Source organism: Crocodylus porosus, unplaced genomic scaffold (genome assembly GCF_001723895.1).
Source record: "Crocodylus porosus isolate Cpor-Errol unplaced genomic scaffold, CroPor_comp1, whole genome shotgun sequence".
Classification (NCBI taxonomy): domain Eukaryota; kingdom Metazoa; phylum Chordata; order Crocodylia; family Crocodylidae; genus Crocodylus; species Crocodylus porosus.
In genome coordinates, this window is record NW_017728943.1 from 11,627,009 (window position 1) to 11,653,886 (window position 26,878).

At 46.7% G+C, this 26,878-nt stretch overlaps 1 protein-coding gene across 3 annotated transcripts in view; it reads right to left on the reverse strand.

Annotated features, from left to right (window-relative positions):
• Positions 1-2,077: 2,077 nt before the first annotated feature.
• The window catches only part of STXBP5L (syntaxin binding protein 5 like), a 379,891-nt gene continuing 355,090 nt past the window's right edge, over positions 2,078-26,878 (reverse strand). For 2 of the 3 annotated variants that reach the window (XM_019548699.1, XM_019548700.1), the window contains 6 exons: positions 16,435-16,674; positions 14,517-14,877; positions 13,605-13,770; positions 10,798-10,909; positions 8,605-8,825; positions 2,078-7,141 (listed from right to left, as the gene is read on the reverse strand). In XM_019548699.1, coding sequence (XP_019404244.1) covers positions 7,100-7,141; positions 8,605-8,825; positions 10,798-10,909; positions 13,605-13,770; positions 14,517-14,877; positions 16,435-16,674 — 1,142 coding nt within the window. In that variant the 3' untranslated portion in view covers positions 2,078-7,099. Of the gene's footprint in view, positions 7,142-8,604; positions 8,826-10,797; positions 10,910-13,604; positions 13,771-14,516; positions 14,878-16,434; positions 16,675-20,684; positions 20,784-26,878 lie in introns of all 3 variants that reach the window. The other variant, XM_019548698.1, reaches the window with a different exon arrangement.

The window sequence follows — 26,878 nt, forward strand, 5'->3', positions numbered from 1 at the left end:
AATCCATTTCTAAGCCTGGTGCAGTAGTCTGGGAGCTGAACTTCCCTGTGAAGACTGAGGTGAAAAAGGCATTGAGCACTTCAGCCTTTTCTGCATCCTCTTGTCACTAGGTTGCCTCCCCCATTCAGTAAGGGACCCACAATTTCCCTAATCCTCCTCTTGCTGCTGACATACTTGTAGAAACCCTTATTACCCTTCATGTTCCTTGCTAGCTGAACTCCAGTTGTACTTCGGCCTTCCTAATTTCATCCCTGCATGCCCAAGCAATGCTCTTATACTCCTGCCTAGGTGTTTGTCCAAGTTTCCACTGATTATCCACTTCCTTTTTGTGATTTAATTTACTGAAGAGTTTCCTGCTAAGCCAAGCTGGTCTTTTGCCATACTTGCTGGTCTTCCTGCACATTGGGATGGTTTGTTCCTGCACTCTCAGTGAGGCTTCTTTGAAGTACAGCCAGCTCTCCTGGACTCCTCTCCCCCTCAGACTGGCTTCCCTGGAGATCCTGCCCATGAATTCCTTGAGTGAGTCAAAAGCTGCTTTTCTGAAGTCCAGGGTCCCTAATCTGCTGCTTTCCATCCTTCCTCTCCTCAGGATCCTGAACTCAGTCGTGGCTGCTGCCCAAGTTGCCACCCACTACTACATCCCCCACCAGTTCATCCGTTTGTGAGCAGCAGGTCAAGAAAAACATGGTCTTTAGTTGGTCACTCCAGCACTTGCACCAGGAAGTTGTCCCCAACACTCTCTGAAAACTTCCTGGATTGCCTGAGTAGTGCTGTGTTGCCCTCCCAGCAGATGTCAGGGTGATTGAAGTCCCCCATGAGAACCAGGGCTTGTGACCAGGAAACTTCTGCTAGCTGTTTGAAGAAAGCCTCATCCATGACTTCCTCCTGGTCTGGTGATCTATAGCAGAGCCCAACTACGACGTCACCCTTGTTGCTCTCCCCTCTAACCCAGAGACTCTCAACAGGCCTATCTCCAGCTTCATACTGGAGCTCTATGGGTAAGTGTAAGTGTTGCATGGCAGTTGCAGTCATATTTTCTCTAAACTAGGGGTGTCAGAGATGCAGCCTGCAGGCCGGATCAGGCCCATGATCTGCTTGTAGGTCTCAAGCTAGACAGCACACTGCAGGCAGCATGTGCTAACCCCAGGTCTGCGTGCAGCACATGGAGCCGATCCAGGGTGTACATGGGGCCAGTCTGTGGGCCCAATTTGGTCTGCGGACTGACCTCACCTCTCATCCAGCCTGCAGGGCCAAATGAGTTTGGGAGGGGGGGAAGTGATGTCCAGCCAAGGACTCAGCTTTAATCCCTTGCGGGCTGTCAGTGGGACAGTCCTGCTGCTCATTTGGTTTTATAGAAGGCGTTGTCTGCTGAACAAAACAGACAAAGATGCGAGGGAGAGGGCAGCAGCTCCACTGTGCATCAGCTGGTCCTTGGCAACAGTTTCATGTGTCTGCTCAGTCCCATGGGGACTGGAATCTAAACCTAATGAAGGAGTTGTCGCATTCAGAGGGGAACTGCCTCAGTGTAACCTCTACTTAGTGCAAAATATGAGGAGTTGCATGAAACGGTTATCAGGAAGCATCTGACACATGGTAAATCCACTACGGCTTTTAACTTGGTATATACATATGTCAGTCTGCCTTCAGCCATAATGTTTGTATTGTGCGTATCCTAGTGCTTTACACACTAATGGTAGACTGCACAAGTAAATGCCGTCGCTGTGGTGTGCTCATTAATAGCCTATGGCTGGGATTTTCAGTGAGCCCAAGTAATTTAGGAGCACAAGTGGCGCTGCACATGTGAGGCAGCCAGACCTGCATCGAGACTCCCTCTGCCTCGCCACTCTCCCAGCATGCGCCAGGAACATCTGAGCAACTGGAGCACAGAGATACCAGCTGAGACTGAGAAGACGGCGCTGCTTGTTCTGATCTTGCAAAGCAGCTGAAGATGGACCAAAGCTGTAACTGTCAGCTGTAGTGCTGCTTGTAAGCCATGCAGCAACATCCACTATTAACTGTTATTGAAGCCAAGTGCCTTGGAAAGGTCTGGGAAAAAAAGTGAATTACACAGGTTTAATATCAACTCTTGCCTTTATTTTCTTTCCACCCATTTTTGTTTTCACTGGGGACTCGGAACAGCTTCAGTCAAAGGGACCTTTGTGAGGCTGATCTCGGATACCTGTTGAACAGCAAGTGGTTAGCACAGCAGGAGAGCGGGGTTTCCCCCAGGATTTTAGCCTTCATTTGGAAATACAGGAGAGGACTCGTTAACAAAAACCACACACAGATTGTCCACGTTTCCTTGACACTGAGCCAGAATACTGGACATCATTAAAAAGGTACAATATTCGGATTTGTCAATTAATCACATAACAGAAAACACATGAATGAAAACACTCTTACGGGACTATTGCTCTTACACCTAGATGAAGTGTTGACTACAAATGGAAACATGTAGCTTATTAATGAGAGAGAGTGTGTTCTTACTGAGACCGTACCGAGGAAAAACAATCAAGACCTGAAATATACTGTGCTTGAATTCACCTTTAGGTTTTGAAATGTGATGTGGGAGACCCAGCGTGCACGGTGCAGTTACAGGATGCTTATTTGCCTGTGACAAAATATACATAATTTATACACGGAATAGTCCTGAGGTTGAATGCAGCTCTTAAATAAACTGCAGTGTTTTTTCACTTGTTAAATTGTGTACTGAAAAATAATTCTCTCTCTATATTCGTTATAGTGCACATAAGGGACTGGGTGTGAGATGGCTTCTGAAAAAGGAACATATAAAATCTTTTACAGCAGCTATTTGGGTGTTAACTTCATACAGTATGTGTAATAAACAGAGTAGCTTTGTTTCAGTGTTAGGCCATTACCTATAGTGTGGTCAGACAGACTCTGATGTATATTCAGGAGTGTGGTCAAACCAAGTCGACTCAAGAGTACGAATAGATAGGAATGTAAAAAAAAAAAAAAAAAAAAAGTCGTCTCATTAGAAAACTATAGTGTGATTATACAAAATAAAGCCTGGACTTCCTGCAGAATTTCCTTTGGATTTTTTTTTTAAATTCAGGATTGAAGTTTTGTATTGTTCTACCTCTAGAAGTTGAATCTAGAACCATTCTTAAGATAGTAAAGACTTTGCTTATTGTCAAAGCGTGTCAGGAGTCTGAATACATTTTCTCTACATAGTCTGCCTACCGGCAGTGTGTGTAAGAAATAAATGTGTGTCTTGTATGCTTTCTGGCACGGTTCCACAGATTGAGTTGTCTGGTGTGGGTGTGAGAACTTTTTATGTATTTTGAGAGCAAAAAAATGCCACTATCTGAAGATGAAAGCAATTTTAATAGCACAAATTTGTATTAAGAAATCTCTTGAATTGGCCAATCAGTGTACTTGTTAATTAGTTTGCTCATTTGAGCTGTGGATTAGGTGCTGAAGGTGCCTTAAAGTGTTGGATATTGCATGAGCTGGTGCTGTTTTAGTGGAAAAGGTGAAAGCACATGTGATTTCAACATCCTTCCTTAAGAGCTTGCTGTCCTGATTTTCCTTTCAGCAAGAAAACCATCTGCTCTGCTTGTCACTTTTTTGAATACTTATTTTTATTACTTTCAATATTAACAAAGAGCCTTTAATAATGTTTAGGGCAGGCCTTTTAAAAATCCCACACTCCCCCTCATTTCACAAGAAATAAACCAGCCAGGACTTCTCCTTCTTTCATGGCATTTTTTTTTAGGTGAAGGCTTTTCTCACATACATGGTAAACCTTGATAGAAAGCATTTAACAGTGTGCACTAACAAACTTGTACAACATATACATTACATATATATATTTATATATATAGAACATTCTATATACAAACATATACAACTTTTTAGCTCTCTACAGACTATGAGAAAATTTATAGTTATAGTCACAAGTGTTGAACATAACAGAAGGAGTCATTTGTAACTGTCTGAAAAGATGTAAAGTATGCAAGAGAGGAAAGCAAGATGCACCTGTGACCTCATGGGGGGGCGCATTTTAGAGAAAAAGATGCTCAAACAAAACAGGCAAAAATGTTTGGGCTGGGGGAAGATGCTAAATTCTTGTTGATTTGATGTCAAGAGGAGATGCAAACTGTGAGCTACTGCCAGGCCTCCCCCCTCCCTGTGCAGCATGGCATAAGCTAGAGCAAGTCATGTGTGGTGTAATGACTTGTTGAAGATGCGGGTCCCTCTGGGTGCACTGTAGCAGTTAATTATTAAATTGTTCTTGGGTTGGTACAACTGATGCAGGAGTGAGTGAGCGAGGCCAGAACACTATCACTGCCTCGCAGAGAAACACAAGCTGAGAAGTTACCTGGAACTACTTGTGTCAGCCCAGTCACTTACCATCATTGGAGTATTAACTGCTACCCAGCAGAGCGGGTCTCCCACTCCTCTGCCAGGTCTCTGGTTGCTGCAGCATTCCACGGGTACCAGTCGAGATGGTGAGCCTGGCACCAAACCCTGACCAGAGTTGTCCTCTTTATACTAGCTATGGACACCAGGGGGTAAGGTACAGCTCGGAGCCTGGTAGAAGGACTTTCCTCAGTCTTTATGACTGTGCTCCTGCCCTGCCCTTGGGGAGGGATAAAAGCTGTCTCCAGTCCTGCAGGGCGGTTAGGAAGAACAGGCTTTACCAGGGGTGGGTTTGGGAGGTGGATGCGTCTGCTGCGGGCAGTGGGGCCTTTGCTGCTAGGAGTATTAGTGCTTTGGTGGCTCAGCCTGGAGCAAATGCACCATTCCCAGTTGCTGCACTTTATAACAGGGTAGTGGGATGTAGGTGCCAAGGATCAGCTGGTTTCCCTCCTGCAAGTGGGGGCCAGGGAGACTATTCCCCACCCAGTCCATGAACCTTGCCCCTGTAAGCCTGGTGGTCTGCCGTGTGCTGGGCCACTAAGGCATTTGTTAAGCTCTGAGCACTGGAGCTAAGCAAAGCCCAGGCCTGTGTCCGTGCTGTCGTCAGTGCTCACTGTGTGACTGATGTTGTTTTGTGGTGCAGAACATGCACCTGCTCGCCCAGCTCAGCTGTAACTGGTGGCTCGACATTGCTTTTCTAAGCTGTGAAGAGACTTACCAAGGCCGCAGGGCACTGAATTCCTATCCAGGTCTAACAGGACTCTGACTTGAGCAGCCTGGCAGACCTAGGCTGTTTCCTTCAATCCCGCAGCCTGTGCAAGGGTGAGCCCTGCGTTCGGGAGCCCAGTTAAATACCACAAAGGGCAATTTTCTCTTGTGAGCAGTGAAGAGCTGAGCAGGAGCAGAGGGTCTGAGAGTGAGCATGGGAGCCTGAGTGGTGCTTCTCATGGAGAGGCAGGATCTAGACAAGTGTCCTGAGGCCACCAGTGCCCTGTATAGACCTGTATGAAAGAAAGCGCTGACGAGGCCTGGCCCAGCCTCTGCCTCAAAATTTTACAGATGCACCTACCTAGGGTGCCCATCGTTCAGGGAGGGTCAGTGATGGGTTCCCCCACCCCCTTCCTACTCATTGTGTATATGCCTGAAAGCAGGACCTGGGTGCCTCATATCTAAGCTGACTGAAGGCTCCACAGTTGACTCCCCCTGTGACTTCTGCGGACGTGTTGCCGGTGCAGAGGGTTTCAACAGAGCAGGAGTGAGAGGAGCCAAAGAGCAGGTGCTCTGTTCATGCACCAATGATAAAATGCTACAAGAGACCCAGGCTGGATGTGCACAATAAGGGGGAGGAAGAGCCCCCAGTAGAATCAGGGAGTCACTCACTGCAGTGACACCTGCTTGCCTTTCCCCGTCCAAACAAGAGGCCAAGTTCCCCACTGTCTTGCTGGCTGTGCTGGTGAGGGGCCCTGCTGCTGACTCAGGCTCCTCAGTGCTGTGCTCCCCATGGCAGGGTGAGTGGTGCAGAGCCAGGCAAGCCAGGGGAGGAAGTGGTCTGTGCACAATTCAGTCTGCAGGGCTTTGCAGATGCCTCTTAGCTGCTTTGTTCTGTATCCAGCTGGCTTTAAATTGGGTTACCCGGCAATTTCCTAAGCATCATCTGAGTATAGCTTAACTTCCCTGCAAGCTGCTGAGCGGCTGCAGCCTATTGGATTTGACATGACTCAGCAGCTTGTAGCACCACACCCTCTAGTTCCTCCAGCCGGAGCAGAAATTTCTTCCTAATCGTCTCTTCTGCTTCTCAGCCTGACTAACAAGGCAACCAAGTGATTTAGAAGCTCCTGGGGTGAGAACTGCCACAGCCCCCTGCAAGGATAACTGTGATAAATCCAGCCAGCAAGGGACACAGCCAGCCAGCAAGAACCCTGGCTCTGCACAATGGCAATGCCTGCACCCTCCAGGCTGCAAAGATGCTGTGAACTCAAGCTCAGGTGACATCCCAAGTGGGGCCTTTCTAGACACTGAACAAAGCAATGTGTTTGCCGTAGGTTTTGATGCTGGTTTATTTTTCTGCTAGGAATTAAACAGCACTGCTGGCTGCACGCTAAGGTTCGCCAAGGGAAAAAAATAGCAGCAAATGAGAAAATGCAGCTCACCTCGTGTTTCTATTGAGAGCAGCAGCGGCCATGCTCCAAGTGTACTGGCTGTTTGAACTGTGGTTTTTAAAAATAAAGATTTTTGCTGTTTTAAGTATTTTTTGCTCAGAATAGAAATAAATCCCATTTTTTCTTAGGTCACAACATGCTTTCTTTTTCTGTTTTGTTTTTTTTTCTTTTAAGATGTCAATTCGTCATGCAAATTTTTATTTGTTTTTATAAGTGCATTAACATTCTAGTTTGTACAAGATATTTTTAACCAGAGATTCTCCCCAAAGTTCGTAGCTAGAGTTTCTGAAAAACTACATGCCAAAGTGACTGCTGAGTTCCTTTTGGAAAAAGACTACCTACACCATGTTTTTGGACTAAATACCATTGCAGGCTCCATCTTGCAGATGGTAAAACTTCTCCTCGACCCCCAGGGGTGGTGAATCTGATGAGTAACAGGAAAAAGTTTTCTAGGAGAAAGTTTTGCTTCTGTCCAATGACCGGCACCGTTGGGAGTAAGCTCCGTATCACCGAACAGTGTTCTTACCCAGGCCAGGTGCAGCTTCATGGCAAATCTAAAACTGGTACCATTTCTTGTCCTTGTATTTCAGCATCAGCTAGACATGGGATATAAGCAAAATGACAGTGAGCTGTGAGCACTTGCTCTGCAGGTGCTTTGGTTTGTACCAAGTTATTCTGTGCTATAACCCCACCGCTGTCGGGGAGCTCTACCACTCAGAGTGAGGCTGATTAATTGCCGCTGTGAAAGCACCACAGGCAGCATACTTTTCTGCTGTGAAATACTTACCTTGCACCCAAAGGCTGCTTTAACTTTCTGTTACGCCTCTGCAAAGAATGTCACTTACCCATCATTTTTCACTGGAGAGATGCATCTTGGGAATTTCTCTTACAGATCTGTGCTTTTTACATCAGACTAAATAGGAACTGCTAGAGACGTGCTGTTTGCTACTCCCTGGCACTGGTATACACTAGATGTGTCCTATCATTTGCCAATATGAGCTCACTTTCTTTCTCTATTTTACAGTGATTATCCTCACAATGACAACAGCCAATAGGAATAAAACAAAAGCGCTTTCCTAGTGGGGGTCAGCTAGCTGGACCAATGGTTGGAAAGCCAGAATTACAGGTAACTATGCTTTAATGGTCTTTTACCTAAGGCAAATTGTTTCTGCTGACTCCTAGCCCTAGGCAAGACTGGATGTTGGCACTCCGCCATTTTAAACGGCTCCAACAGCTGCATGCTCACCTGGCCTGCTTGGTGCAAACCAGGTTAGCATGACCATGCTGTAGCAGGGTCTGACAGCCAGGTCCCTTTGCCTGCTTATTGGCCCCAGGCTCCTTCCCTGCATGCTGGCCTCATCTGCCCTAGCTTCCCCTCTTTTGGTGGAGGAGATCTTCTACCACATATGGCCTCTTTGACATGTGTTTAGAACTGATAGTAACTTTGGCTCTTAAGCTTCCCATAACCAAGCATTTGGCAGTAGAGAGAATCTAAACAAGGCCCTCAGAGACGATAATGAAATGGCCCTCCTCGTCCATTGCTCCTATTAGACACAAGGCTCAAGAGCTGTCCACTAGAGAGGTGCTGGGTTTCCTGTGTTGGCAGGAGGTACACAGTGAGGGGTCAGTGAATAGTGGAAACAGCCATCTTAATGGCAGGCACTTTGTGCCCTCACTTTCACTGAGAAAATAAGACCCAGAAGTAGTTCTGGAGGAGAAATGCTTATGAAGAAAACTTCCCAAGTGTGGAGTGAGCATAAGCAGAGCAGAAACACCTGCCTGAATTTGCAGAGAGCCTGACCTTGCCCTGAGGTAGGCAGTGCCCTAGGCTGAGTGTTAACTGCTTAGAAAAGACCAAGAGAGAGGAGAGACAGTGTCTAAGACAGAAATGTTGCCCCAGAATTTCTCATCATCTTGGGGAAGGGGGCAGAATTAGGTGGAAGAGCTGCAGAAGAGCAGTGGGCTGCGATTGCTATAACGTTCCTGAAGTGGGAGCAATCTTCAGGGGCTTCTGGTCTGGGGCAGGGCCTTGGGATGTGCACAGGCCAAGGATGCCTACCTCATGGGCATGCTTGGAGAAGGCTTCCGCGCTGACCATCAGGCTCGCTGTCTTCTCATCCAGCTCTCCCAGCCGCTGGCCTCGCTCCTCAAGGGCAATGCGCGCACGAGCCAGGTCTCCGACTACCCCGCCGGCAGCACCTTTCATTCCTTCAATCCCGCCTGACCCAGGGATGTGTTGGGCGAGGCTCCGGGAGGCTTTCCCAGCGGTTGCCTCACCAACTGCAATGGAGACAGACACTCAGGCAGAGACAAGGGAATGTCCTCTTCCCTCTGCACTGGGCTGAAGCACTCTGTTACATTGCTGCTGACTGGCAGCCCGACCCTCGTGGTTCAGCCAGGCATGTGAAGACCCCCACTCCTGCACTGGGCCCAGCCAACTGGCCAGGTGCCCCTCCTGTTAAGGAAGGAGATGTGTTTGGGCAGAGAGAAACAAAACGTTCTTCAGCACTTTTTCTTCTAGCACGGCCTGTGGGGGCCCCTAAAAAATTTAGAAAATTAATATTTCTCTGCCCTTGGATCCAGTCAGAAATGACAGGAACCAGGGGCAACAGGACCTGGGGAAGCCTGGCAGGCTCCCACAACAGCAGGGCCTGCCCGGCTCCACCCCCACAGCCTGGGCTTAGTTGCTGCACCCTGCCGGAATATCAGATAAGGGGGAAAGTGGGGTGGGGGGAAGGGCAGGGAAGGAGCCTGGGGAAAAGTGGCCCGGGGAAAAGCTGAGCTGGGGGTGGGAAGAGCGGCTCCTTGCCCACCCCATGCCCAGTGCTCTGCACTGCAGCCACTCACAGCCCACCTGGGGCTGCCTGTGCCTGCTCCAGACAGCCCCGCGTGGGCTGCAAGCGGCTGAAGCAGGGAGCACAGGGCAGGGGAGGGGCCGCTTTCCCCCCGCCTCCACACTCAGCTTTTCTCCAGGCTCCTTCCTGGTGTGGAGGAAAGCGGCCCCTCCCCTGCCCTGTGTCTGGAGCTCCCTGCTGCAGGTGCTTGCAGCCCACGCGGGGCTGTCCGGAGCAGGCACAGGCAGCCCCAGGTGGGCTGCGAGCAGCTGCAGCACGGGGCGCCGGGTATGGGGCAGGCAAGGGGCCACTTCCCGGCCCCCCTGCGCTCAGTACCACCTTGTAACCTGGCCTCACAGCCAGTCTGGGCCCCGCACTGGCTCGAGGCTTGCCCACTGGGGCTGCGTGTGGCGGCAGCAACTGCTGCCCCCCCCACATTTGCTGCACTGGGCAGTGTTTGCCTCCGTCACCTGTGGGCTGCCCAGCATGCAAGCTCCAGGCAGGCAGCAGTAGCCAACACTGCCCGGTACAGCAAGCAGGGGGGACCACAGCTGCTGCCACTGACGGGCAAGCCTGGAGCCGATGCATGGCCCAGGCTGGCTGCGGGGCTGGGTTACAAGCTGGTGGTGAGCACAGGAAAAATCAGCCCTTGCTCACCCCATGGCTGGTACCCTGCACTGTAGCTGCTTGCAGCCCACGTGGGGCTGCCTGTGCCTGCTTCACACAGCCCTGTGTGGGCTGCAAGCACCTGCAGCAGGGAGGGCCAGCCATGGGGTGGGTGAGGGGTTGCTTTCCCTTGCGCTCAGCACCAGCTTCTTTCCTGCCAGTGAGCAGGGGGTCAGGGCTGTGCGTTGCTCCCCACCTATACCACAGGGCTGGGGGCACTGGGTGTGAGAGGGTGGGGAGCCAGTGGGAGCACAGGGGCCACATCGGTGTCCCAGGACCCCTGCCAATGGGGCCCAGAGTAAGGTGGCAGAAGTGCAGAGTCCCAGCTGGCAGAGGCTCCATGGAGCCGGGCCAGCTCCCTCCTTTCCCTGCTGGTGCAGCCCAGCCTGGCTCCACAGACCCCTGCCAGCCTGCGCCGTGCTTTGGGCCCTACTGGTGCTGGCCCTGGGACATTGGTCCCAAGATGGTCACCAGGGGGTGGGCACCTGTCAAGGGGCGGGGTACCCATGCAGCCCTCAACAGCCTGCCAAAACTGGGTAAGCGGCCCTCCGCCCAAAATAATTGCCCGCCCCTGTTCTAGCAGAACCTGGAAGGAAAATTCTCCCTCCCTTCTTCTCATTCAACTTTTGTGGTTATACAAATGGGCCCATTTCTGCCTCATTCCTCGCCCCCCACCACTTCCTTCCATGCTTAGGGCAGAGAAGCAGCTACGTCAGCACACTGTGTTTTGTGTTGTAGGAAGCATCACTTACAGAGCTCTTCTCTGTCAAAGGTTTGTCCGCTTCCTCCAAACAGCCCCTTGAGAAAGCCTCTGTTCTGGGCTTCTGGTGTTTCCACTGGGGTAAACAAATCCCCAAGCATGTCCTGGCCAAAGGCAGACAAGAAAATGCGTTAGGAGCTAGCAAGGTCAGAATTATTATTTACTTTAAAGATGGAGTCACTGATGTGGGCTAGCTGGTGAACACGAAGTTACAATAATCCTGCAGCACCTTGCATTGCAAACCCAGAGCAGCACCTTGCATTGCAAACCTGGAGTCAACACCTGAATGGCAATAGTCAGCTAGTGAAAAAATAAGCCAGCTTTCCTACTACGTCGAACAGAGCAGGTCAAGCTGGCCAGGGTTACAGCCAAGGGAATAGTGGAGGGAAAAAAGAACGGCGGGCCACAGCCTGCCACTGCAAAGGATGTTGGCTTGTCTGCACCCATTCCCTTTCTGTGTGTTTGTTTTAGCGGAGAGCAAGTTTTGCAATCGATCCAGGAGGAAGAAACACTGTGGATGAGCTCAGACGGCTACCTGCAAGCAGGAGAGGAAGCTGTGTTACTGTGCAAAGCTCAGCTGTGAGTGATGTGTTTTGCCCCCATCATGTGCCAGCCAATGAGCTCCTGGCTGCTCTGTTTTCCTCATTGCTGTGAGCTTCTGCTAGTGCTTAGGAAGAGGGCTCAGGATGGGCCATGAGCTTCCACCTTGGAGCTCAGGTTTAGATGCGGCTCATGTACGTACCTGCTTTTCAGCCAGCTGCTCACTTACTTTTCATGTGGTGCCCACTCTGTGCATTCGCAAGCAGGCCAGAAGCCTGGACCTGGGTGCCGGTGGGTCCCTATACCTCTGCAAGTCAGGTTTTCTTTAGACACCCAATCAGGGGGTCCTCTCCCTGGTCAGTGAAGCCCAGTGCAGGGACTGAGTGGAGCAGCCATGCCCCATGAGGTTCCCTGGGATGGAGCTGTGATCTCCCCCTCCCTGTGCTCTCCCCCTCCTCCTGACTTCCCTTGTTCCTGCTCTAGGAAGGAAGTAAATGGCTGCATCCATTCTCTGCAGGGAAATCATTTCCCTCCTGCTGCAGGGCAGGTAGTGTTGGGTAGGGAAGAAGTGCTGGGTGGCCCCCTCTCCCTCCATACAAGCCAAGACATATGTAGCCCTCAGGGGCAGTGCAGGGAGCCTCCATTGCTCACATGGCCACATGCCTTTCCTTGCCCACTGCTTGTTCTTTGGAGATATGGTCAATCAATCATCCTGGCATCAAGCACTGCCCATGTGCCCTTTCTGCCTACTGCTTGTCAGTGCAAGCGTGCCTGAAACCTCAGTCCTGAGAGTGACAGAGCTCCACAGCCCCAGACACGCTGCTCCCCAAGGCCCAAGGGCTGGCAGCTCCCTCTTGTTCAGTTTGTAGCCCCGCTCGCTGTTAATCGTACAGCTGAGCCCCTGTTTTCCAGTTCTGCAGCTCATGCTTCTTTCCAACTAGCCCCATGCTACTCTCCTGGTTCAACAAATGACATTTTAATTTGCATTTTGATTGTAAAACTTTAACAGGGTGAAGCCTTTTTGCTTGGCATAAATGACTTTAATTAGACCATCTTCATAGCTGATGCATTTTAATGTGCAGTGCAATGGGAGGAACTTTCCTCACCAGGGAATCAGGACAAAGCCAGCTCCTGTGGAAGCAGCTAGTGCAAATCTTTCACAACTTGGTCTAACCCAGTAGTGCAGACAGTCTGGGGACTTTAGCAGGTTGAAATCTGGTCTGGCCTGACTGCCCCTTCAGTCAGTTTGCTGAGGCAGCTCAGCTGAGATAGTGGGGCTGTACTTACTGTTAGACTAAAAGAAGCAACACTAAAACCTGGGTCACGCGTGGATCTTATGGACTCTCTACATGGTGGGGAGGGTCCCACCACTGAGGGGACCTCCTTGGTCCCCGTCCACTTGTGCCCACATGCATGCTCCACACCTGGAAACACAGCAGTGGGCGCACACAGGCAGGTGCTCACACATGGTGCCAGGGCCCACTTCCACCCTGTGCGGACAAGTCCCATATCTACCAATAAAGACAGATACTTCCTGGTGCCAATCACTGGTCATTTTTCAATCCCCCATGTAATCTTAAAACAGAGCCAGGGTTTGGAGTATACCACCTTGACACAGCAGACAGAACAGGAGGCACCAGAGGTTGCCACGTCCAATGAACTTCCAACTTCTAGCCAATAGCAGGGGGCAGGAGCTACAAGTGGACAATTTAACTGGGGAGACTGAGGACTGAAAACTTCACAGCCACCAAGGGGTTAGTCCTCTAGGGCCAGAAGTGAATGATGGAGAAAAATGGTCTTTCACTGGAGCTTTACACTAAATTATTTTGCTACCCCAGGAAACTGGTGCTCTTTTCTTTGGAAGTATTGGCACAAATTGCCACTTTTTTGCACACGTGACACTGCCACTGGTACAGCAGGACAATCAGACTTTCTTGATGATATCTGGAGCGTAAGATTCCAATGCAAAAATAAAAGTATATGTGGTTTATGAGACCTGTTTGAAGAAGGGCACAGTTACACAAGGTTTTAAACTGGAGAGCAGGGTATCTACAGATGACATCATGAGAACAATGCGAATGGTGAGCTCAGAGCACTGCTGGCACAGAGCTGCTGGCTGCAGATGAAGGGGGCTGAGCCATGTGCAGCGCTCCTCTGTGGGAAGACCCCTCCAGCACAAGGCCACTAGCCCTCTAACGACCTTTCCACGTTACCTTAGAGCTAAGCTGCACTCTGGCTAGCTACATGTCTGGGGCCTACCTGTAAGTTGTCACACATCTCCTGGCTGTAGGTTAGCCGCTGGATCTCTGTGGGAGAGCTGAGATACAAAGCTTGCCCTTCGTTGGTGAAACAAAATGTCCGTGCTATCCTCATATCCGTTACAGGCAAGTAGTTGACATCCAGCATAGGGCGAAGACTGGGCAGGCTGAAGACGAGCAGATGGTTAGGTGGAATTTGCATAAAGGGACTTGATTTTACTGCACACATTGCAAACCCACAGGTGGCTTTGTGTTTTCCAGGAACCACGTTTTGTAACTTAGTAATGTGATGTAACTTAGCAACCCACCCAACTTGGTGGTTAACTGCAGTAAATCCTAAGTGGCTGAAGCTAGCTGGGCTAATGGACATTATCCAGCAAGCAGGAGCTGGTACTTCTGTGATACACTCTCACTCAAATGCAATCTAGGCACTAGATGGTGAGATGGCTTTCTAACCCAGAGAGCTTCTGTACTAGAGCAAAACTCCTATGGCTTTCTTTGAAATGTGTGCATGCTAAAAACATCCAGGTTTGCTCTACACAGGGAAATTACTGCCCCCTGAACTAGGCTGTGGATTACAGCACAGAAGTGGTATAGGACTAGTCCCCCTCCCTCCTTGTGGACACTCCTAATGTGTAGCCAGAGTGCCTCTGGGCAAAGTCTCTTGCTCTAGCTTCAAAGAGGAGCAATCTGTCTCCCACAAACAGATTGGGCTGACGTGCCCATGTGGAGAGTCACTCCAGAGTAGCCAGACAGCTGCAACTTCACACAAGCTTATTGTGTAATATCCACCCTGGAAACATGCTCCCTGCCCTGGATCAGCCTGCTGGCACCATGGTGCTGCCGCTCACCCCACAACATCTGATGCCATTGCCTTTCCCTGTTTTGCTACCCAATGGGATTAGGAAAATACCTCAGTGTCATGATATGTCCGTTGGCGCAGAAGCAAGCCAGGCAGACGCTGTTACAGAGGGTCACCACGTCTGCTCGCAGCAGAAAGGACGTTTCTGTGATGTTATGAATATAAAGGCATGTCTGGGAAGGCAGTGAGAAGACTTTGGCTTGCTTCTCTGAGCAGACGACTGCAAACTGGTGCTCGCCCATGTCTTGGGAGGCGGAAGGGGAGTGCATGACGAGTTTCCTCTTTCTTGTTTTCTCATTGTCATCTGTGCTGTTTGGGTCTCTCCACACTTCGTATGGCGGGTGGATCAGTGCTCCCATGCAGTCCAAGCATGCAAAGGTCAGCACTGCTCCCTTCAGCGTCAGAACCGTACCTGTAAAACAAGGCGCTCTCCTATGGGCACATGAGCTTCCACACAGCCAGTTGTCAGCACTGCCCTTGCACATGCAGGACCATCCAGGCTTTCCTTTTTGGCACATGTCACAGAACGGTGCAACTCACTCCTCCCATTTTTCCTGGCTGCTGCCCTTTAAGACTGCTGAATCCATTTCCTGGGTGCTCAGCCCCCTCCAAGACTTCCTATCACTAGTGTCTGTAGCTTTTTCCCTGTAACTTATTCCTTCCTGTCCCCAATCAGTCTGCTGTTCTCTGGACTCTCTCCTGTTTCTTAGTAGCTTTCTGGTGATGAAACCCCTAAACTGATCACAGTACTCTAGATCAGTGGTCTCCAAAGTGGGGTGCACACACCCCAGGGGGTGCGCAAGACGATCCATTGGGGTGCGGGAAGAAAATATTAGAACTTCTATTTCTATTTATATAAATATACATATATTGGGGGTGCATCCTCAAAAATTTTTTACTGATAGGGGTGCATGATCTAAAAAGTTTGGAGACCACTGCTCTAGATGTGGGCATAGGACTACAACCTCTCTGCTCAGTGGCCAGATATGTCCATGCATGCAGCCTGCATTTACATTAGCTTTTTTCTGGACACCTCCTCCTTAAACTCATGGTCAATCTGCTCCTACTGGCAACTGTAGGGTTTTCCACTTTCCAAGTGTCCCCTCTCATACAGTGTCTGCTTCCAAGCAAGCAAATTTCTTGCTTTTTTGCTTCACTTCTGCTCTCTCATGCCTCCGCCCTTGCCTGTGCCTCCTCCCAATTCAATATCCATTGTGAGCATCAATGTTCTTGCAATACTAAGATTCCTAACTATGTATGAAACTCAGGCCTGCCTCATTTCTCAAACTCTTTGGTACAAAATGTTACTTTTTCAATCCTACCACTGAGACTGCCTGCCCTAAGAGGGAGTTATGTCCTAGGGAGGCAGTAAAGGATTAGCAGTCAGGAGCTCTTAACTTAGGGCTTTATTTCTGGCTCTCTCTTTAATACTGAAAAAGTCATTTATCTTCTGAACTTCTGCTGGCCCCTCTACAAAACAGGGAGCCGCTCCTTACATCACAGAGGGCTTTGAGTACTGATTCATGCTGGCAAAGAACATGATGTTTTAAAATTGATGTCTGTGTCAGACATTATTAACAAAACTAAAGACACCTTCTTCTAGAGATTACAGATATTTTGTTTACTATCTGTCTTTGTTTGACTCTTGACAAACTCAGTGGCATCCCAAAGGTGCTTTCTTCCTAGTATCTGTTTTTGCAACCTGAAAAAAAACTCTTCCAGTTTCCAGGTCCTTGCAGGGGATGCATGGATTTTTACACAAGCTCTGTTCTTCAGAACTGACACTACAGGCTGCCGTATCTCTGTACATTGCAGCCAGCATTGCTGTGAGCATCTCTTTGTACCCTTCCGGCTGCACCCTCTCAGCGTAATGAATTATCATGGGTAAATATATTCACGAGAGCAGGGCTTTCAGCCACGTGCCCTCCCTTGCTAACAAGACAAAGAACAGGAAAACAAGGACTCTTACCACTTGGAGACACCATGACTGGCTCTGTCAGCCTTAAATCATCATTAGGTGGCAGATTGAGGGAGAGGATTAAGACCATACCAAGGCCTGTTCCAACCCAGAGACAGGGGGAGAGAGCAGAGTCATTCTTCCGGGCAAAGGACTCCATGAAGTACAAAGATGTGATCGTTTCCTTTGACTCCTTGTCGATGCTGGAGACACTTGAGCTTCGGGAACGGCTGAAGGAGTTTTCCCGGTTTTCTGTTTAGACAGGGCAAATACAACAAAGCAGATATGAGCTGGCAGGACCAGAGTGTGTGCACATACGTGAGCATGTATTTGCACAGAAAATGCAAATGCCTGAGAACAGGGATTATTTGGCTTGCTGCAAACTGGGTGAATATTTTGATGCTTGGTATTAATTTCTTGGTAGTGCAGAAATAGCTGTGTAAAGATGCGGTGGAACCTCTCCAGCTGCATGTCAGAAATAGCTGCTTATTACAGAGATTTGCATAAACTAATTGGAATTTGCTCCAGTCTTGGCTCAAAGGGCCTCTTTTAAGCTGCACGAAATAATTCCAGATCCACACGTTACCAATCCATGTAAAATTAAGCCATGTATCTTGTCTTTATGGGGCAGGAAGGAAGGGCTCAGAGCCAGCACTGCTGTCTTGTGGCCTATGTCTGACAGAGGAGTACTACTTACATTGAGTTTAGAGCAACTCTCCTTTGCTTGTGATAGCAGCAGCAGCTGCTCTCGGAGAAGATATTTTCTTGCCTTTCACCTGACCTTGGTTTTACATATTGTGTAGGAGCAGGAACATATCTTACTGCAAATCAATCGCACCTTCCTACTCAGTGGAGTGAAGTAATCATCACTCAGTTCCTGAGCTGAGTTCAGACAACAGTACAGGATTGAAGGCTTCATACTAGGTTGAAGATCAACAGTGACTGTCAATTAGGGATAGACACGTACCGTCCCCTCTCCTAACTCATGCTTACAGGGTAAGACCCCAAGGACCCTTTTTCCCTAGTCCTGTCCCCTACACTATAGCCACAGAGAAAAGCCCATCTCCATCTTCTCTATAATCACCCTTCAGGTATTTGGAGACTTAACAAATCCCACCTCAGTCTTCTCTTCTCCAGGCTAAATAACCCATGCTCTTTCAACCTTTCTTCATAACTCTCACCTCCCAGGACCCCAATCATTTTTGTTGCCCTGTGTTGGACTCTTTTTCAACTGTCCACTTTTTCTTGAAGTGTGGGGCCCAAAACTGGACACTCCAGGTGACGCTTCACCACTGCTGAATAGAGTGGAAGAATCACTTTCCTTGATTTGCAAATGATGCTCCTGTTAATATAACCGAGGATGCCGCTGGCTTTCTTTGGTAACCAAAGCACACTGTTGGCTCATATTCAGCCTATGGTCCACAGTAACCCCCAAGTCTTTCTCAGCAGCACTGCAACTAAGCCAGTCGTTCCCCAATCTATATGTGTGCAAATGGTTATTCTGTTCCAAATGCAGGATTTTTCACAGTCCTTGGTGAATCCAGTCTAGTGGCTTGTGGACCATTTTTCCAGTCTATCTAGGTCATTCTGGAGCCTATCCGTGCCCTCCGGAGTGTCTGCAGTTCCACCAACTTGGTGTCATCCACAGACTTTCTAAGTATGCACTCTGCCAGCTGTTGGTTGAAGAGGTGTCCCAGTCCCGGACAGGCAGAGAGCTTGAGAATGCCAAACACCACCTTCCCTATACTGCAAAATGTATTTAAATATCGTTCCCTTTAACAGGTAGCACTAATGACAGGATAGGGTAAAATTCCAATATAACAGTATTCAGGCTGCAAAAGACACAGGAAGGACAAATACGTCTGTGCAACCTGTGTAGGCGACTTACAGAGCACTTAAAATATATGATGTGCCATTTGCATGTGTCACAGGGCTTTTTCCTTTCTTTAAATAAGAAGAAATGTTCCTTGCTCTCATGCAGTACAATTAACTAATACCTTTTAGCAGAACTGACATTAATGGGTATAATCTTGGGGACACTTTTGGGAACACGCCATGCTATTTTTTATTAAATACACTGCTCAGATTGAATATCAAAAGATCAGCATGACACATCACTCAAACTTTGGTGTCACTGAACATTTCTGAACAGAAAAACTTAACTTGGGAAAGGTCACAATCACTATGTGAGGTTCTCAGGCTGCTCTAAAACAAAGCAAAAAAACTCTCCCCCTTCCTGGAGTTTATTAACTGTATTATAAAATTAATTATAGGCCTCTCCCGGGGGGACGGGACCCTCCTCAGAGACTATGCCCTGAGTCCTCTCCCTAGACACCCTTTTGTTTTTTGTCCAAGAGGGGTATAAAAGCACCTTCCTCAGTGGGTCAGCAAAAGCCATCACAGGTTTCTCCAGCCAGACTGATACCTGCTAACAGGGAGGACTGGGACAGGCAAAGGCTGCCAGCTTCCGCCTAGTGCTATGCAAAGGGCACACTCTCTGATTTCCTTTCTGCATAACCTAACTCTCAGACTTCTGGAGTGACGGGAGGACCTGACATCTGCAACATGTTTTTCTCCCTAGTCATGAACCAGGGTTTCTCATGGATACATCCTGGAACTCAAGATAGACTGAATGTCATTCCCTGCCCCCTCTCCCTTGTTTTATATAGGCTAGGCCCACTTTCATGGATAGGCCCTGATGTCTCTGCAGACACTGGAGATCTATATGGACTCTGAAATCTCAAGGGGTAATCAAGCTATACTATGCCCCCTGCACCACTGCCTGGGTGTACCTCCAGTCCTTTGGGTGGGCTCTCATTTTCCCTTCTATTTTACAGATTCTTTTCCTACTGGGAGATCCAGAGCCTTGGCCTCAGTGGGGGTATATCTCTCTATCCTCATAGACAATGAGGGACAAGGGTTTTGTACATGCTGGAGTTCCTCAGTGGCCACAAAAGTCTGGAGGCTTCTCCCCAATTTCTGCAACTGAATTTTCTTTCACAATCTGCTTTCTCAAGAAAACACATAATAGCAGGGGCTGCAAATTCCCCCAACCAGCTGCCTGAGTCTCTATATTCATTCCCTGCCTTGGGGTCCCTGAGTCTCTTCAGTTCTCTCCCCAAGAACTGCTCCATGAACTTGTCCTATAGATCTAACACTGAGGTCTCTCCAGCGGTTAGACACGCAAACACTCTGAAATGTTCACCCCAGCACACAGACAGCAGCAGTAGCCGTTGATGCCTCCAAAGGCCTCGGAGTCATCATTCCCTTCATGAACAAAGAAGAACTCATCTGCACTGGCAGCCCAGGTGTGTGACTGAGTTATCAAACCTGTGGGGCATCAGCTCCCAGTATTGTGGCTCCTGTTCATTTTGTTCTCCTTCACGAATTTACCCCCCAAACTAGCAGCAGCTGTAGTGTGGCTACAGTTCGGTCAGCTGTCACTTCTCTTGTGTCACCCAGTCCAAGATGGCTTCCATTTTTGCCCTTATGCACCTCTCTCGAGGTGTTGTTGGCTGGCAGCACTAAGAGGAGGAGCTATCCTCAGAACGTCTCCTCCAGGGAAATCTACCTGCTCTTCCTTCTCGTTTCCACTGATGTTAATAGAGCTCCAGGTCTTTCCTGGACACCTGGAAATGCAGCTAGAAACATGGGAAGAGTAGCAATGATGACAAGCCAAATCATTTGGACATCCCAACAGGTGCTTCTTGTACTACAGTTTGCGAAGTGCTGGTGCCATTGGACCACAGGCACCTGAGAGCTAAGGTTTGCTTATCTGATACATAACTAGTGCATAGCAACATGTACCATGCACAACTGCTCTACATACAGTACGCTAGTATTAAATTATGAGAATCAGCAAAATAACTAGTAAGTCCATCAGAATGGCACTGCCCACTTCAGGAAAGACCCCAGTTGTCTTTCCTGCCTAGTGCAGCGGGGCTGGACCCAATGATCTTAGGAGGTCTCTTCCAGCCCCTAACATCTATGAATCTATAAATAACTGCATTCATTCCCTTAGTGTTTCCTCAGCATGAACCATCTTATCTTTCAGAGCATTAAGCTAACTGCTATTTTACATTCCAGCTGTAAACAGGAGTTAGTTTATGGAAAAATGTTGCTAATAAATAAAATCAGTGCTTTACTTGTGCATGATGTCACCAAAACACGGGACCTCTGTTACCCACCTCACCATGGCAGAAAAAAAAACAGGATACGTCAACTAACATGCTAAAAAGGAAGCCATTTTTTTCAAGTCTTACCTTTGTCCATCCATGAGCAAGCAGTAAAGTGACGCTCGTCGTGTGAGAATGTACTGATTCCATGTAATTGCTGAAGCATTGCCCGTCTGGAAATGTAACCTACTGCCACAAAAATGCATGCATTGCAAAAGGACAAGAACAATTGAGCCAACCATCATCATGACATTTATACGAAAGCAGCCCCGAGCAGTTACAATCCCAGCACTGTTTCCTTGGCTGACACAGTAGTCCTGCTGCAGTGTGCTGGTGACTTTAGAAGAAGGTTTGATTTTGTTTTTTGGAGTGTTCAAAAGATAATTCAAGAATAGCATTTTCTGTCTTTTAGTTCTTTTGAAATAAAACCCAATCCTGCCACCCTTGCTGAACACCCTCTTAGCAAATATTTTTTTCTCTTGGCTTATTGGGAATAACACTGCAGTTTCCTCACTTCCCCATGCAGTTAAAAAAAATGAGAATGGTAATGAAAATGAACGTGGGTGCTTTTGATTTATGCATAAGGGGAATATTCTCCTTTCTCTATACACATTTACTGATGCAAGGGCTTTGAAAGGGGAATATATCCCTGTATCATCTCAATGGTGGTATTATTGTGATTATGTCAAAATAACAGAATAAATACTAACGAGGAAACATAAAATCCTTCATTTTTACGGTCAGAAATTGTGAAAGCAAAAGTATCATTCAGTATGCAGAATGTAAGAAAAATACCAATGACCACGATGAACATTTTCACTGTATGATATACATTCACTATAAGAGACCTGCAATCTATAGTCAACTACATACTGTTCATTTGTAGTTTTATAATGTACAGTGTTAAATTAATCAATTTTATATTGATCTGTTTATAAATTCTGTCTAAGAATGACATCAATACTGCATACAAACCCAGGAAAACCTGGAAGCAAAGCTAGACAGTCAAAAATATTTATACACTCTGGGTTTGCATATTTCTATTAAGTTCCAAGTCCTAAATCTGCGATATAACAGAAGCCTGTGAAAATATCAAAATGCTCTCTTGTCAAAATTTTAATACTGTTTTGTTTTAATGAAGTCCGCTATTTCATAAATATCCAAATTACTGATTTAAGCCGGGGCAGATCTCAGATAGTGATTGTAAACAAACACTCATAAAATTAATCTTCAAATATTATTTCAAAGATAGAATCACCACACAGACATAGACAGGGACTGAACCAAATCACTGACGGCAATGCTTCAGCAACACAGAGGAGCAAAAGGATAGGAGCTAACATCACAGGGTGTTCAAACAATAAAGAGCAGTACACATATATCTGGCTAAAGAAACGTCTCTAAATGCATTTTACTATTGCCACTCTAATGCTACATTATGTTTTAAAGCAATGCACTAGAAAGCAGCAGAAGCTGTTTTAAGCACAAAAAAGTGCCAATGCAAAATTATTGGGAATTTTAGCGAGCCTGCTGAACTGACTCGGGCACATTTCCCTGCTTTGGCCTTTGGACAGCTTTGGTACGAATCTGAACTCATTCCTAAAACTATTATCCTAGAACCCAATTAGGTGAGATGCCCAGGCCTAACAGGAACAGGCCTCAACATTATTTAATAGTTGCTAAAGATATTTAACACCTTATTCTCTACCACATTGCACCAGCTGAAACTGTTGTAACTCCAATGATTTCAGTGGATTTATACTGGTGTAAAGCTGGTGTAAAATGACAAAGGTTCCAGCTCTTTAAAAACATACAGACTTAAGCCACAATGTTTGGTTTTTTTAAATCTCTATTCTGCTTCCTCTGGAGTGTGGGTAAATTTAGGCCTGGGTTTTTGTTCGGCATATTTTAAAACCATAAAGAGAGACAGTGAAAGCAAAAATGCCATCTGATATGAGGCACAAGACGCAGTTATGCATTTCCATTGCAACAGGCACTTAGTTCTGTATATGTTAAATACCAGTATCTAATGTCAGGGTCTACTGTATGAGCCACTTGCCTTTACTAATATGATTAAAATGTTTTCACATTCAAAACGGTATGGTCATGATCTGAATTTAGGATTAAGGCACTTTTAGAATTTCAACTGTTGGCATCTAGGGTTTTAATTTGAGATCTTATCTGATTTAAAGAAACAAACTCTGTAGAGCTTAAACCAGAGTCCCAAATTGCTTATCACAACCTAAAATATCAGCTCACACAAAAGCAATTTCTGTTTCTGTTATGTTGTTTATATGGCAGGCATATTTTTGTAAGATTTTAGGTGAAGCATTCTAGGGTAGAAGAGTATAAAAGAATGACAGAGGAAAAAGTTAACTCCTCATATAGGGTAGGAGTCAAACCATGTCATTTTGCATTATGAAATGCAGTCTGGAACATTTACAGTGAAACATAAGCTCTGACGGGTTTTTACTTGCATACCTGTGTGTATTATACCTATTACTATGTACAGAAACGATGAAATACTTCATATTTGTAAAACACTTGGAATAGCTTTTGACATGTAATATTAAAGTCAGAAATAGGAATATAGTTCCCCCACCTGCATGTGTATAACTCCTTGGAGATATGCTACCTGGAGCTTCAGAAGCACTAGGGAACTTCAACTTGAAAGAAGTTTTAAAATTAACTTGGATATTGGAAAACAATTGGAAGGGATGTCAGGATGTCACTTAATGTAATCCTCTGCTCAAACAGGCATCATCCCTGTCTAAACCATCCCAGACCTGAGCTTAAGAACTTTGGAGTGAGAGTCCAAAACTCTCTAAGCAATTTGTATGGGTCCTTAATCACATACACAGAAGCTTCTTCCTAATACCAAACGTTCTTAGTTAACAGACTTCCATTTTTATTTACTTAAGAAATAAGAAAAATGGGAATCTGTATATGAGAAGAACCACACTGAGGAAATAGTCTCAGATCCGTTCCCCTTGTTTACTTAAACTCAAGACAACGGTGGGTTACCAACATTTTAACAAAAGAGTCTTCCTCCTTTGCCTGTGAAAATTCCCATGTACATGCCAAGAGGTGCATGTACTTTTACAGAGAAGCAGGAGTGAATGGGAGTAATTTGTTTGTTTTCTAAGTTAAACAAAAAATACTTCTTCATAATAAAAAAAACCAAGGAAGGATGCAATACCACTGGGCAAATTTACACCAGTGCACTTGGCTAGAAGAGTTACTACTCTGTTTTGAAACAATTTACTGAGTATGTAGCACAGTGCTCAAGTTGGGTAGTTTATGATTGGGCACAAGGAGCATTAACAGATGTGCAGGCCCCCACTCTAACGCATGGTGTTTTACATAAAGTGTCCTGAGTTAAAGCCCCCTGGCATTTGCCTGTTGGGCTGGGTGCGGGGGAGGATTGAGCCTGCTTGCAGGAGCCCAAGGAACTTGCCTGCAACGGAGGACCCACTCCTTTCCCCCAGCCCTGAACCTTTCCCCCAGTCCCCAACCAAACTTGGTTTTGACTTGCACTGAATAAGGTGGGGTGATCATTTACACATGCAGTTTGAATGGCAATTAATTTGAATTAGTCTTGATTGTCCCAGGACAAAGTGTTTATTTGGGTAGGTTCTTATGGTGGGACAATGGGCTCAAATATCTGGAGGATCCTGGAATAAAAGCCTTTGTCCTAGGGGAAATTAGTCATCCTTATTTGACTGAGTTAGCAGTGGCCAGAAATGGAAGGACTTCACCAGACTCTGGGAAATCCCCCTCATCCCAATGGTGATTAGCTATTAGAATTCAACAAGGAGCCCCTTCTTGCATACTTTTCGCAGCTTGTGCCATAAGCATTCGTTGAGCACATTTCAGTTATGAACCTGCATTTGTGAACATGGTATATGGCAGGGATGAGATCAGTGGGAGTAGACAGAACAGCCCCTTCCCAGTGTTGCTTAAGGCCTTCCCCACTTCTTTCTCCTTCTATTGCTGGTTACACCTGTGCAAAATAAATGCAAATGCTACCACAATGGACCTGATTCATGAGCTGAACTAAGCTTATGCCCCCTTGGCATCCTGATAGTTTTCCCCACGGAGAAACAAAGACTGTTTCTGTGCCCACTCTCTTTTCCACTTGCTCCAGACCCTACAGTGCTGGAGACGGAGAGCTCAGCTATAGCCAGCACTGATCTTGAAGGCATTGTGTAGCTTAGCTGTCCAAGTTCCTGAGTTCAAGGTTTTGATAAACATCCATTTGATTGGGTGAGCCAGGAAGGAATCTTAAGTAATCCTCAAACACTTGGTTTTGTCTGTGGAAGAGACAATACTATCAGCATAGGGGAGAATGGGGTCTGTTCAGCCCACACATCCTGGTACTGAAGGCCACCATTTGCTGTCATCTACCTAGGAAATTTTCTCTTTTCACAGCTGCTGCGTAATTTTCCTGATGAAGAAGGATCTGTTCCCTTCTTTAGGAGCTTGCTAGATGTTTTATGAATAGCAGCTATTTTTTTAAATGAAGAGAAAAGAAAAGGTTGAGTCTGTGGGAAAAAATTCAGGTCTAAGCTTTTGTGTGTAACTAGTGCAGAATCAAGGCCATTTGAAAATGCAAGAGTCTGAGATGCAGAAAAGCTCCCTGTTGCAAAGCTTTTGAGTCTTTCCATGGGGTGGAAGGAAGCACTGAGAGCTGATGACCTGGAGCAACAATAAAATTAAAAAGGTGTGATTTTCTCCAGGGCTAAGAAAGAATCTTAAAGGAACAAAAGGCAGACTGAGTTTCAACTCCATCATAAGGAGCCTGAGCAAGGTAAAAGCACAAGGAAAGACCCTCCAAGGAAGGAGGCCTAACAGAGATTCCTGTGGATGCTAAGATACTAAAGCTACTGAACTGTAATTTATCACAGTTAGAACGTAACTTAATGAGGGTGATGAACGTAATTAGAATAATTAGCTAAACCTGTTTTGGAGATTTCAAAAATTGTCACAGAAGCACTGGCACTAACATATATGTCCATTAGCAAAGAGTTTAATACGTCAGACAACGTAAGTCCATGAAGGTGGGGGAGGGCTCTTTTTTTTGAAGAAAACAACCCAGTGTCTTATGCTTCCTAAGTATAGACTATGGAAACAGTTTTATATTTGGACTGAAAAAAAATGCCAAGATTTCTTTGTGATTATAAGTGGCTTCACAAATGGATTTGTAGCCAGAGTCTGGTCAAGGTGGAGATAGACCCTAAGGTTTGTATGCTATAATACAGAAACCCTGGTCCACGGCAGTATCTAGACTTCTGAAAATGATCACAGAAGTGCAAAATACATACTGAATGCAAACTGTAGGGCATGCAAATCTATAAAGAATAATATCTAAAAAGAATGAAAGGAGGAAGGTGTATAACTCAAACCCTTGCATTTCCAGGACAAATTTTGACAAGCTCAGGCCAGAAACACAAGATTACTCAGCCTTTCAAGAGCATTAGTAATTTTAGATGGATGGCTAGACGAAAGATCCTTCAAGCATAAAAGTGTATCGGGCCTGTAAAAATGGAAATGTCGTTGCATTTGTCATGGAATTTCAGAACAGTTAATTACAGATAATGGCCCATCTCCCGTTAACAGTGCATCTTGGCAGCTCTTGTTGCCTTTAGTTCAAACATACCACTTCAAACTTATATACATTTGGAAACAGAATTTGTCTTAAAGAAAAAAGACTGAGGCAGCTTCAAGAGGTCTCTACTTAGCCCTACCAAAAACCAGCAATACACTTCCTACTGCCTTCTTAGAAACACCTATTCAGGGCTTACAAGAAGAAGGATAAAAATCTGAGTTATAATACTGAACAAGCCTTTCCAGCCATAGACAAGTAACTGTGGAGCAATTAAAAAGGCACACACTATGTGGTGGATGGGTCCTTCTCAACCTGGAAGGACGTGGGCAGTGGGGTTCTGCAGGGCTCGGTCCTCGGGCCCGCACTGTTCAACATCTCATCAGTGATTTGGATGAGGGGGTAAAAAGCACCCTGTTCAAATTTGCTGATGCCACTAAGATGTGGGGGGACGTGGGCACATTGGAAGGATGCAACAGGCTACAATCAGACCTAGACAGGTTACAAGGGTGGGCGGACGAGGATAGGATGGGATTCAACACAGACAAGTGCAAGGTGATGCACCTCGGGAGGAACGACCGGCACCATACCTACAGGTTAGGGAACTCCCCTCTTGTCAGCATGGAGGCGGAAAAGGATCTTGGGGTCATCACTGACTCCAAGATGAACATGGGCC